The sequence below is a fragment of the Carettochelys insculpta genome, chromosome 6, assembly GCF_033958435.1.
Source record: "Carettochelys insculpta isolate YL-2023 chromosome 6, ASM3395843v1, whole genome shotgun sequence".
Classification (NCBI taxonomy): domain Eukaryota; kingdom Metazoa; phylum Chordata; order Testudines; family Carettochelyidae; genus Carettochelys; species Carettochelys insculpta.
Genome location: NC_134142.1, coordinates 107371846 through 107384175, shown reverse-complemented (window position 1 = coordinate 107384175; position 12330 = coordinate 107371846). Strand labels below are relative to the sequence as shown.

The 12330-nt window shown below is 41.8% G+C and overlaps 1 protein-coding gene across 1 annotated transcript in view; it reads right to left on the bottom strand.

The window, feature by feature from the left end:
- The window catches only part of TMEM86A (transmembrane protein 86A), a 37563-nt gene extending 26673 nt beyond the window's left edge, over nucleotides 1–10890 (bottom strand). Inside the window, exon 1 of the mRNA XM_074997782.1 lies at nucleotides 10770–10890. Coding sequence (XP_074853883.1) covers nucleotides 10770–10790 — 21 coding nt within the window. The 5' untranslated portion in view covers nucleotides 10791–10890. The remainder of the gene's footprint in view (nucleotides 1–10769) is intronic.
- Between the last annotated feature and the right edge of the window lie 1440 nt (nucleotides 10891–12330).

The window sequence follows — 12330 nt, the reverse complement described above, 5'->3', positions numbered from 1 at the left end:
TGGCTTGGAAGGATCAAATGATACTTAAGACATATGGGAAGCTGGATAATTACCCTAAGCAGTGCTTCTAGCTCTTTATTTCCTATCTAGATATATATATAGGCCCAACACATTATCTCCACCACACACTATGTAGTGCTCTTCTTTATCATGTTTGTTATATTTTTGTACACAACATACAGTGTTTCAAAGTGATGTAGCCTTCCAGCATGATAATCCCATTATAATTAATGACTTGCAAGGGCTCTTTCAAGATTCTTTCTTTTACTGCTTTCCCCTCGTGAGGAAGCAGATCTGATGATGTAGCCAAGGAAGATGACTACCCGTAAATCAAAGCGGACAAATCCTAGTTACGCTCTAGAGAAGGGCTGGGAATTTTTGTCAAAACAACCTACAAATATTATGCATCAGAACACAAACTGATCACAAGCCAAGATCACAAAATAATGGGTCTCCCCGCCGCCACCCCACCCCGCCCATGTATTGTATTTTACTAAGGTAGATGCATTACTGGAGGGAGTTGGCATTGGGTACTGACTGGTAGGATGCCGTGGGGAGAAGAACTGTAGTAGATTCATCTCACTTTCCCAAAAGAGACATGCATGCCCAGTGGCAAACTCTTATTCTCTTGCTAGCATGGGAGAGGGTAGAGGCCTATCAGAAGTGACTCTTCTTGTGGGGATATGTTCTTGCTTGTTCAGTCTCCTATTTCCCATGTAGGTAGAGTTGAGACATGCTGCTGTACCAATCACAACTGCCATTTTCACACCTACATGAACATTTGCCCTGGGGTGATTTGGGCTGCAACTAGCAATAGTGAAGGATTTGGAGGAGGTCCGCTTAAAAACAACATTTTACAGAAACCACCAAATTTTACCAGGCAGAGAAATCTTTGAAAATCCCTTCTTTATGTAAGCCCAAGGAGCAGGATGCCCAAATGAAGGTTCCATGGTATCTGCAGCACTACATACTCAGTAATTCTCTTGTCTTGTGTCCGCCTTCTTCTTAATTTTGCCAGACACTGAAATCAAACAGACTGTATCTACACTAGCACATTCTTTTGAAAGATTTTTTCTAAAGAAGTGGGCTCTTTCGAAAGAGCCCAAGGAGCATCTACACACAAAAAGTGTTCTTTCAAAAGTAAATCAAAAAATTATGGTGCTCCTGTCGAAATCGCTCTTCCTTTCCTGTTTCAGAAAGAACACCTTCTTTTGAGAGCTTCTTTCAAAGGAAAATGTGTGTATACACGCTCTGCAGGGTCCTCCTTTTGAAAGAGCTGTCCTCATGGGGCCTGATTTTTTTGATCCCTGGCCCGTTCTTTCAAAAGAGTAGGGGCTGTGTGGATGCTGTCTTTCAAAAGAAGTTCTTTCAGAAGAGATCTTCCGGAAGAGCTTCTTTCGAAAGATCTCTGTAGTGTAGACGTAGCCACAGTGTGCACCAACAGATCATGGGGAAGGAATCTTGCTTTCCTTAGTCATGCAGAGACCATGGAACACCTCATAAGTAAGTATGGGAATTTAAAAGCTACTCAGCATGTACCAATGTCTTTGTGCTTATTATGTGATTTGGGAGACTTAAAGTGCACCATTTGAATGATATCAGCATTCCACTTCAAAGGAAGTAGACTTTAGGAGCCAAAATGGGTGTCTAGAAGGGCAGGTTTTGCAGAACGACATGATTTCCATGTGTGCAGAGACCATAAACTAAACTGAGCATACAGTACAACCAACCTGTACAAAATGGCTGCTTCAGAGAAAATTAGGACTATAAATTCACCACCAATCCAACTCCATGGATGCTGTCATTGGAGAGCGAAGTATACTGACTGTTATGTTGTGCAAAAACAGTCGCTGTTGCTGTACAGCCATTTGTAGAGGTGAAAGAGGGATGGAGAAGAAACTACAATTGGTAGCTGGTAGTCATGTTGATTAGCTGGTCAGTGGAAGACTTCCACTACCGCAGTGATAGATGCAGTAAAAGAACCTAAATAGAATAGAGAAGTAGTCCTGGAAGTGTTGGTTGAATTGCAAGAGGGAAGGGACACTGTGTTAGGCACCAGTCCATATTAAGGCATGAATAAGATTGGCAAGCCATGTTTTCCAACACTGTTGCTAGCGCACAGCAAGGCCAACAGCCACTGCAGACCCCAGGGCAAGGTGAGAGGGTGGCTCAGCTCCATGCCTCAGAAGGGGTGGGGCTTGGGGCAGTCATCCCTTAGCACTGCTCTGACCACAGCTCTGCCCCTCCCACCCCCGCTACACAGCCGCATGGAGCAGCACTTCTGTAGCATTTCGAATGGACCCAGAGCTCTGGCCCCTTTGAAACACCAAGCTCCTGTGCAACTGTCTCCTTTGCACCCACTCCGTCAGTGGGCCTGTTAGCACAGGTGTAGAGGTGTCTTGAACATGGTCTCCTAAACAGAGCTGTAGACCAAATTACAGTTGTAACCTGTTTTTGAACCTTCTTACAGCATGCATGGGCCCAAACTGGCCCATCACGTTATACTGTCACCATGCTTGAAAATGATTTCCAACCCATTCGGCCTTGTCAACATCAGGGAACAGTCACAGCTGTGATTCTGCACCTGTGGTTGAGATGCTGTAATACCTATATTAGGAAAGGTTAAACTGCCTAAGCCTTCTGCGGTCCACCATTGCTGCTGCTTGTTGAGCAGCAGGAGAGGAGAACTACAGCATAGATTTTCAAATATGTCTAAGGGAGTTAGGCACCTAAATCCCATTAGAATTCAAACTCCTTTGTGACTATTTGAAAAATCTCAGGCTACTTGTCTAAGTTTTGCCTAGAAAGCTAGAGCTACACTAACAAGACGATCAGTGTCTGAGGGAGGTCAAGCTTAGAGAATACCCTAGGCCTTCAGATAGCAGGGGGTCTGAGGCATGAACTGACAATGGTATTCAGTAATGGGTCCCTCTAGAATCATACTGGAAACTGCTTAAGTGGGGCAGAAAAAAATCCCTTTCAATACAGTTTTATAAAGCATTCTTTTCATTAAGATAGATGCCAGCGGCTACTAAGAATAGAATTAATCATTAAATACTTACTAAACAAATAGTCTCCGTGTAATGCATTACATTAGTTTTCTTTTCTTTCTGACAGAGGAGGTCCTTGGGCCATCCTAGCCTACCCCAAAGAAACAGCTCTTCGATCTTCATTTTGCTGCTTGCTTTCCCTTCAGTTTCACAACTCCATTCTATAAGGTCACTGCTACTCGTCATTGCTGCACTATTCCCTTTCCAAAACAAGGGCAGAACTTGTTAGCTCCTCCCACTAGCGCAATAATCTGTTGTGGAGCAATTGGCATGCTGTCTTCTCCTCCCCAGTTCACAGTCCAAGTGTACACAAACCAACTGGTGCATCTCTGTCGTATATGCTCAATCCCCTCTTGCCTGTTGGATCAGAGTCCCCAGGGTGGTCAAAATCTTGGCTTTCCTCCATTAACCAACTCTCTGCTGCTGTGCCACAAGCATGTAAAGCCTAGGAGGTTACAAGATATAAGGGGGGACTATGAAGATCTACCTGCTTTAATTGGAAGGTGGCGTATGCCAGGGATGCCAAGGAATTGCTTTGAGATGTTGGGGATGGAGAGGAACAATGTCCCAGATTAAGCGCTGAAACTTCCATCAGTGGGGTCGATTACAATGGAATTGTCAAAATACAGGCTGAACCTCTCTAATCTGACACTTCCTGATCCAGCAACATCCTTGGTCTGGAATGCTTTCAGTTGGTCACACCCATGATAAATAAGCTGACATCCAGCTAAGTTTCTCACAGTACCATAAAGTTTATTTACAGCCACCAGTCTTAGCTCTCGGTGTTCTGTGCTGATCTTATCTGTAATTTACCCCAAATGTCTTCCAAGAGCCTGGTAAGCAGAGGGAGTGTTTGGTAATGCTGCTAGGCCATACTGACCTCCCAAGGTCCAGCAAATTCTCTCATTTGGCACCAGTCAGGTCCTGAGGGTGCTGGACTAGAGAGGTGCAACTTATATTGAAGAACACATTGGGAAGGTCTGGCAGCAGAGTGAGCCATTTCTGGTCCAGATCCTCAGTTAGAGTAAAAATTCAATGTTTCACTGATATCAGGGGAGCTACACTGACCGACACCAGCTGAGGATTTTGCCCATACTTTACTATACCAGAGATGGCTTGAAATGTATATGCAACAAGCTCCTATGCCTTGTTTTATGTAGGTGGTCAGACTGAATGATCAAAATGGCCCCTTCTGGCTCTGGAATCTATGAATTTATGCCACCATATATTTTGCAGCATATACCCTTCCTTTCATTACTTAATAATATAACTTGCACATGAGATGCTTAGTATGTGTGATGGAAAATGTCCTATTTAAGCACCAAGTCTCCATAAATTGTTTCTTTAGCAATAAATTGTACTGGCAGTAGAAATTAAACTTCCAATATTCTAATTTATTTGCATTCAGAAATTCCTTCCTCTTTATTAAATTGCCTCATTCTCTATAGGAGCATTTGAGGGACTGGGAAATAAAAACAGAAAAAACGATAGTCCTGAGTAGCTAAAGACACTTGCTCCATCTGGAACGTGCGCATCCAGATAATCTTAGAAAACAAGAGAAAAATCATGTAATCAGCTGTTGTTTTCATATTTTTTCTCACCCAAATCAATATTGCCTGCAGGGAAACGGTGATTTGCATTACAGCTAATGACTATTTTATGTGCTAGTCTAATCTTCTGTCAGGTAATATTACTATTGTAGTATATGTCCAAGATATCCCACAATTATTTTTCAGACTGCTAGTCAGTTATCCGAGCACACTGCATTATCCAAATGTGTGGGGAAGGAAGAGGAATGTGAAAAGTGACTCTTATAAGTGAACTGCAAATCAAAACTTTGGTTTTGACTTTGCTGCTTCTTTATGAAATATACAGCTATATTGCCTTTTGCCAACTTCTACAAGATTGGGGGGTGAACTAGAACACAGTTTGCCTAAAAGTCAGTTTCCTCTCCTATTTCTGTTTTAGAATGGAGCAGCTGCTGCTCATGTTACAGCTTCATGTGTTATCCCTGTTCCAGTTCTCCTACAATTTTAGCAAAGTCCTCCGACAAACAAAAGGGGAACGCAGACTTTGTAGTTCAAGAGGAAAAATAAACAGAAGCCAACTTTAAAAAGGCTTGACTTTGTCATTGTGCAAGCATAATTGAAGGACACTAGTCTATTTTCTGCTTCACAATTGAATTTTAAAATGTAATTTCACACAGTGCAATAGTTTGTGGTTGAACACAAACCAGTGAGAGATCATGCCACCAGCTGTCCTTTGTGCCTTAAATGCTCTGCTGTTGTCACTCTCAGTCTGATCACCAGCAGATGAGCATGTAGTTCTCTGAGCATCTGTGTGCTCTGCAGCCTTGGTTTTGCACCATGGCCCCAGCCCTGGCCTGCAACACAATAGCCCCACCAAGGTCTCCACTAGCCATAGCTACTACTTGCAGGGTGACCCCAACACACCCCAGTTTTGAATTTCCCCACAGCCATCTGCCCTGAAGCCTCTGGACCGCTTCTGGAACAATCAGGGAAGGGATAAGGTTCAGTGCTCCTTTAAAGAGACAAAAGTACATCTTATCATTTTAACTGAAGTAAACACCTCTTTCCATTCAAACAGAGCACTGGGTTAGATTACAGTGAAAATACAGCAAGGTTAAGTGATCCTCAGTAGAAAGGGTTGAAGGTAGAACAAGTTAAAAACAAAAGTAAAAAAAAAAAAAGCTACAAGGTTCAAGGTAGTTTTCTCACTAATTGTTCTTTGTCCAGCATGGCTAACTAGATCCTCTATCCTCTGTGTTGGTTTCAGACCAAAGTATTTGATTCCTTCATCTTCTCAAGGGTAAGATAAAGATAGAGTCTCTCTCTGTGTGCCTTATTCTTTTTCCAAAGAAACTGTGTTTTGTCCTGAAAGTCAGGAAGACATTCTGGGGATTCAGTCTCCAGTGTCCCTCAGAGGTGCAAGGCCATATTAGTTCTCTGTCTCCCAAGTTCAGTCTACAGATAAAGTCTTCTGGTTTAGTTTGATGGTTTTGTTTACTGCTAATATGTACATTGAGGTAAGTGCATGTCCTCTTTATTGCTTTTACCTGGCCTTGACTGTGTGGTTTTAAACATGTTCTAGAAGAAATCCACTGAGAGAAAATTTCAAAGGCTGCCCCCAAAAGAGCATAAAGAGACATTACCAATGTTTGCATAATATTTTAAAGTTATTTTAATTAGGCTGCTGAAAACATGTTCACCTCTTCACTACTGTTGCTTGATGGGACAGTCACTAGAATATGAGACAACAAACTGTTGTTTTGGCCTGGCAAAGATAGGAGTAAAAAATCTTTCCTCTCACTGATTTTTGAAGTGTTTTGATCAAAGAACTTCTAGCTTTGATGTAAAGTGCACAGGAATCACTTTAAATAGAGCCATTGGCCAAAGTACTTTGAAAATGGGAAGATGACAAATTGATATCAGTTGCTGATGTCTAATATTTCTGGGCTAAGTACTGTAAGTGAAGGGATTGTTTAACCTGCTGACTAACAATTATTTCTGATGCAGCTATAGATTTGTCAGTTAAACTTGTTCAAATAAACTCTTTGTGCCCAGGAAAGAGGACAGCATACATAATATGTACACAGAGGTTCTTACATCCTGTGTTCAAAGAGTGCTTTTCCATGTAATAACATCTCTGTTGGTTCATCTGCAGGGATTGAACCTGGACTTCTGGTCCTTAACCACACAGACACTCTTACGTCAGTTAAACAACCAGCTTTATTAGGGTATATCCAACAGCAGTTATTTTGAAATAACTATGCTAGCATCTACACAATGCAACCGTTATTTCAAAATAATTTCAAAATACCAGTTGAAATTGGTAAACTTCATTGTACAAGGAATGGCACCTATTTCGAAGTAAGCCATAGTGTGCCCAATGGCTCTATTTCGAAATAGGCTCTATGTGTGTAGATACTGTATTTTGAAATAGCTGAGTGCTATTTTGAAATGCACGTTGTGTGTAGTAGCATTATTTTCAAATAAACTATTCTAGATTAGTTTAGTTTATTTCTAAATAAGCCTGCTGTATAGATATACCCTCAGTTCACAAACAAACCTCTACATGTAGTCTTGCACATTGTATGTGTATAGATTATACTAATTAAGTTTCAAGACTACCCCATGAGACAGGAAAGCAATATTATTCCTGTTCCGCATAAACAAGGCCCTTCAGTTTTTGGTTTTTACAAATTTTTACAAAAAAAATTTCAGGGTTCAAAAGCTACTTGGTTTCTACCCATCTTCCCCTGAACCACTCAAGTATGTGAAAATACTGAGTGTTAGTAAAATCCAATCCATTACATTTGGTAAATGTATTTATGTTAGTAAAAGGTTAAATGCTATGTAAAGTAAGGCAAGGTAATGGAAGATATACACACATGCATATACAGAGAAATATTGTATGACACTGGGTGCACCAATAACTGTTTGCATAAAGTCCAAAGATATCCCATGACAAGGGGAAGAGGGTGACAAAGTCTCAAAGATAAAAATTCTGATCAGTTTAAAGGATGAAAGTCTCAATAATAACATTTAAAAAAAAATACCAAAGGCCATGTTGCTGCTTCTGGCTTGGTGAAGGAAGATGAGAGAAGTTGCTTATGTTGCACTTAACTGGTTAATTCCATCTGAACCAGCTAATACTGGGAAAGAGGAATACTAGAGGTGATCTTGTGGCAACATAGTCCACACTTGTCTTTAAGGAAGAAGAAGCAGAAGAACTGTGGAGTCGGAAATCCTGATAAATTGGACAATTGAGCCTGCAAGTAAAAAAATCACAAATGGCCATAGAAATGACTGCAAAAATCCACAGCAAAATTATAAGCAAAATGCTTTCCTTATGAAAAGATTTATAAGATAGAGCATCCTGGGTAACAGGAAAGCTCAAAGAGACTTGGAAAGCCAGACAAAGCTAGGATTATAACTAAGGGGCCCAGAGAATAAAATGAGAACAGACTACCTGGGGCATGATAGGGGAGCAAGAAAAGCTGATCGCTAAAACAAATTAAACTCATTTTTACTTAGAGAAGGTTTCCACATCACTGCAAAGGAACTAGGAGCTCTCAACAAAAAGGTGTAGAAAGGCAGAAAATAGATCTATCACAGTAATGCTGTCTGATGGAATTCACAAGATTCCCTAATACACTGACTGCAGTAAGGAAAGCTACCTATAACAGCTGCAGCCTATTTTTTCCCTTCAGTTCTGAAACCTTATGAATCATGTTCAGCAGCAGCAAGAGACTTTTCACTCCCTGAAATTACTCAAGGAGCAAAAGGAACAGATACATCAGTCCTGTCTCTGGCAAAATTGCAAGCAGGATTTCACATCCAGATATATTCTGGGGACACTGACTGCCATATAAAAAAAGGTGAAGGAGAAAAATATACCCAGACATCTTAACACTGGCTTCTGCTGCAAGAAGGACAATACCCAGTTATAAGCATAGACCTTGAAATGTTTTTATCAGATTTTTTATTTTTTTTACATATTATGGGTAAAATTTTTATTTTAATTTCATGGGTGTAAGAATGTTGTCCCTTTCCATCAAAATTTTTATTTCTATTTATAATATGTAAATCTGTATAATTACATGTAAATACATGTAAATAAATGACTATGTAAAATATAACATGTAAATAAATGTCCATTTTCTTTCATACTGATACAAGATTAAATAGCACCCTGCTCTTTGCTTCCCTCCCTTTCCCGATCCCAAAGAAGGCCAGAAACACACACAGGCTACATCTACACTACAGCGATCTGTCAACAGAAGTTACTGTTGCAAGATATCGTCCAAAAAACTTCTGTTGACAGATCACAGCCACACACGAAAGCGGATCGCTCTGTCGATCTAGTCTGGCCACTCTCTGTCAACACACTGCCCGGCTGCTCTCTCAACAGAATGGCCAACCTGAAGCATAGCAGATAGGGCTGCCTGGTGACCTGGAAGCCCTGTCTGTCGACAGAGGTTTCCCTACCCCCCACCTCCTCCGAGCATCCACATGGCTTTTTTGTTAACAAAATCTGTCAACAAAGGTGTTCTTCCTCATGGGGGAGAGGCAGAAGTCTGTCAACAGAAGTGCCAAGTTCTGTTGCCAGTATATTGACAGAACACATTTTTAATGTGGACTCTCTGCAGGCTTTGTCAACAACACACCTAGTGTAGACATAGTCGTAATGTTTCAAATACATCAGCCAGTCTCCTGATAGAATTTATAATGCAGACATGATCCCCTGTGAATAATATATTTTAACATTAATAAATACTGAAATTTAATTCTGATTTTCTTTTTATTTAAAAAAAAATCTTTCACCTATGCAGTGTTTTTAAAATGATCTTAGAGGAAACAAAGTCCAGTAAGAGAGAATATTCCATTGTGAAAAGGGGATGTGATTCCATCTCCAGTCAATGTTGTACTAATATTTTATACTAATACTTGTATAACTAACTGAACATTCAGCTGGTACGCTAAGTATCTTGTGTTGTGTGTGTGTGGGTTTTTTTGTTTGTTTTTTGTTTTTAACTATCCTGGTCTGAACACTGCATGTGAAACAATACAGGGAATATTTTAAAGCATGGCAGGCATTTCTGGCTAATAGCAATTGTTTTCTGAACACTTTAACTACGTTAGTGGCATATACAGATATGTTTGTAGTATGGGAACTGTATAAAAATACAGCCTGCCACAAATGTGACATCAGCAGTGCAAAACTGTCACCATCATTAGCCAGCCCAGGCACAAGGGTTTAATCCCCTCTTCTGTACTGCAGCTGCTGGTCGGGGCTGAATGGCCAGAGGAAGAAAATAATGCACCAGGTTATAGGATCATAATGCGAGGGGCGGACACTAATTTTTTTTTAAACTCCCCAGAGGTTTAATGCTGCTGAGTGGACAAGGTTGCATCACACTTAGGATGCACACCCAGGCACGCTGTTAGAGCTATCCATGCACATTGCACGTTCCCTCTCCTACGAGCATACAGCATATAAACAGCACCGAGGTTGACAGTTGGGCACAGGGGCACTGACAGACCGGCATCCAGTCACTTAAATCATACACACACCACGAAGAGCAGCGGGACACAGCAGCTGCTGAGCCCCAGAGAGCGCAGGGGCGGCTCCGCTCCGGCACCGGGGGATTCGGGCCGGGCCGAACAGGGCTCTGCTTCCCCATCACACCCACGCTGTCCAACCGGCGAGACCAGAGAAACGAAATCAACAAAGTCACGCTTCCCAGTCACGTGCCCAGTGTTGTCATCTGATGCACTTTTTCGCAGGATCCCAGCACACACACACATACAGACACACACACGTTAAAGGCGAGCCCATGCCGGTATTAATTCTGTCCCCACATCGCAGCAGAAAAAGACAAAGAGAAGATGGTAGCAGCCCTGAGCCTAAGCACAAGCAGTCAGACTCTGGGCCCAATATGTTACTAACTCCCTCCCTTTCCCCAGAACCAACCAGCTGATGGAGAATCCGACGTGACAACCCAAGGCAACAGCCCAATGCATTATCCCGGTCTCTGGTGCGGCAGGGGTCCTGCACGCCACCTTGCCTAGGGCCAGTCCACCCCTCCCCACACACATATAGCGGTTCCCCTTTCTCAAAAACAGAAGTTGGGCTTGTGATTGTTACTCTCGTCCAGTCCCGTCTCAATCCCTGCAAAGCCCCGTGTGCACTCACCACGGTGACCGGCGACACCATGTCTGGCAGGGAGGCTTCAAGCTGAATTGCAGTCCCTGACTTGGGCTGTACAGCTGGCTCCTGGTGCCTGGCGCTTTCCCTTTAAATAGGATCAGAAAATGTATCTGTTTTTCTCAATGCCGATTGTTTTCTGGGTTCTTTTTTAGAAAGTAATGACATCACAAAGGCCGGCGCCAATGGGCTGAAGGGAACGGAGTTGCGGGTGGGACTTCAGCCAGCTCTGCCTCGGTCGCCCCTCCTCCTGCCTTCCTCGAGACTCCCGAGCTGCAGCTGAATACCCAGCTGCTAAAGGGAGAGGAATGAACTGGCTGCTTTCCGCTTCCCCCCAGCTCCCTCTCAGGGGCATAACCTGTTCGCCTGATGTGCCTGGTAAGCTTAAATACACACACATATTCGCACAAAAACATGGGTGCACTGACAGATACATGTGCATAAACATATCCACTGGAAAACCAATGTGATTTAAAAAAATCAAATCCTGCCAGCACTCTCCAAAGTGCTACTGGACTGCTTTTTTGTTTTGAAATCCTACCAGGAAATTCTGCTTTGTAACCCAGTTCCCAAATACAGAAAAGGGCCGTTTACTACTTATACGCCAAAAATTCTAAAATCCAATATGTCTTAGGATCACAGTACTGCCAAAAACTCAACCTAGACATGCATTCTAATAGACCCCCTTTTATGTGCTCAGACTCACAATTTACACTTCTTAAAGGGCTCAGGCACCTGCTACTACCTTGCCAAAGTCTTCTGGAATATAGTACAGCTAGTTGCTACAGGGCAGCAAATAAATGATGCAGATCCTGGTAGTTTTTATGACCTACTCACCAAACTGGTTATAGACTATCAATTGATCGTTATGTCAGACCACCAACCAAGTGACACAATAGGCATATGCCTGTCAATAAGTTATCATTTCTTATTATATATTATGCGCCTAAAGAGTGCCAGGCAAACTACAAATCAGGAAGGACATGATGCATAACCCAAAGAAGTTACAATCTAAAATAGACAGACAGGACAATTAACATCCGCCCACCTCTTGGCCCCTTCCTTCAATCCTATTTGATTTGTCAGTTTTTATTGCAATTTTTGGGGGTCCTCTGTGCTTATATATGTCAGTGTGTATTGGAAATTAAATTGATCTGATGAAGTGAGTCTGTCCCATGAAAGCTCATCACTAAATAAAACATTTGGTAGTCTTTAAAGTGCTACATTTCTGCTGTTTTGTTTTGTTGGAGTACAGATTAACATGGCTACCTCTTTGTTACATTAAACAAAGGTTATTGCAAGTGAACTTAACAGAGCAAAGGGCAACTGAGGAAATATTTTTAGGGAAAGATGCTGTGAGGACAGTGTGGGATTTCAGATGCCGTGAGAAGGTTAAAAGCTGCATAATGAGGATTGGGCAATGTTGCTGTAATTGGTACATAAACAAAGTTTTATAAACAGAAGTACCAACTGTATGAGCATAGGATAATTGTCTTCCTGGCTTTACCTCCCACATAGTGACAGTGAATATTAGTATGTTAAAGATACT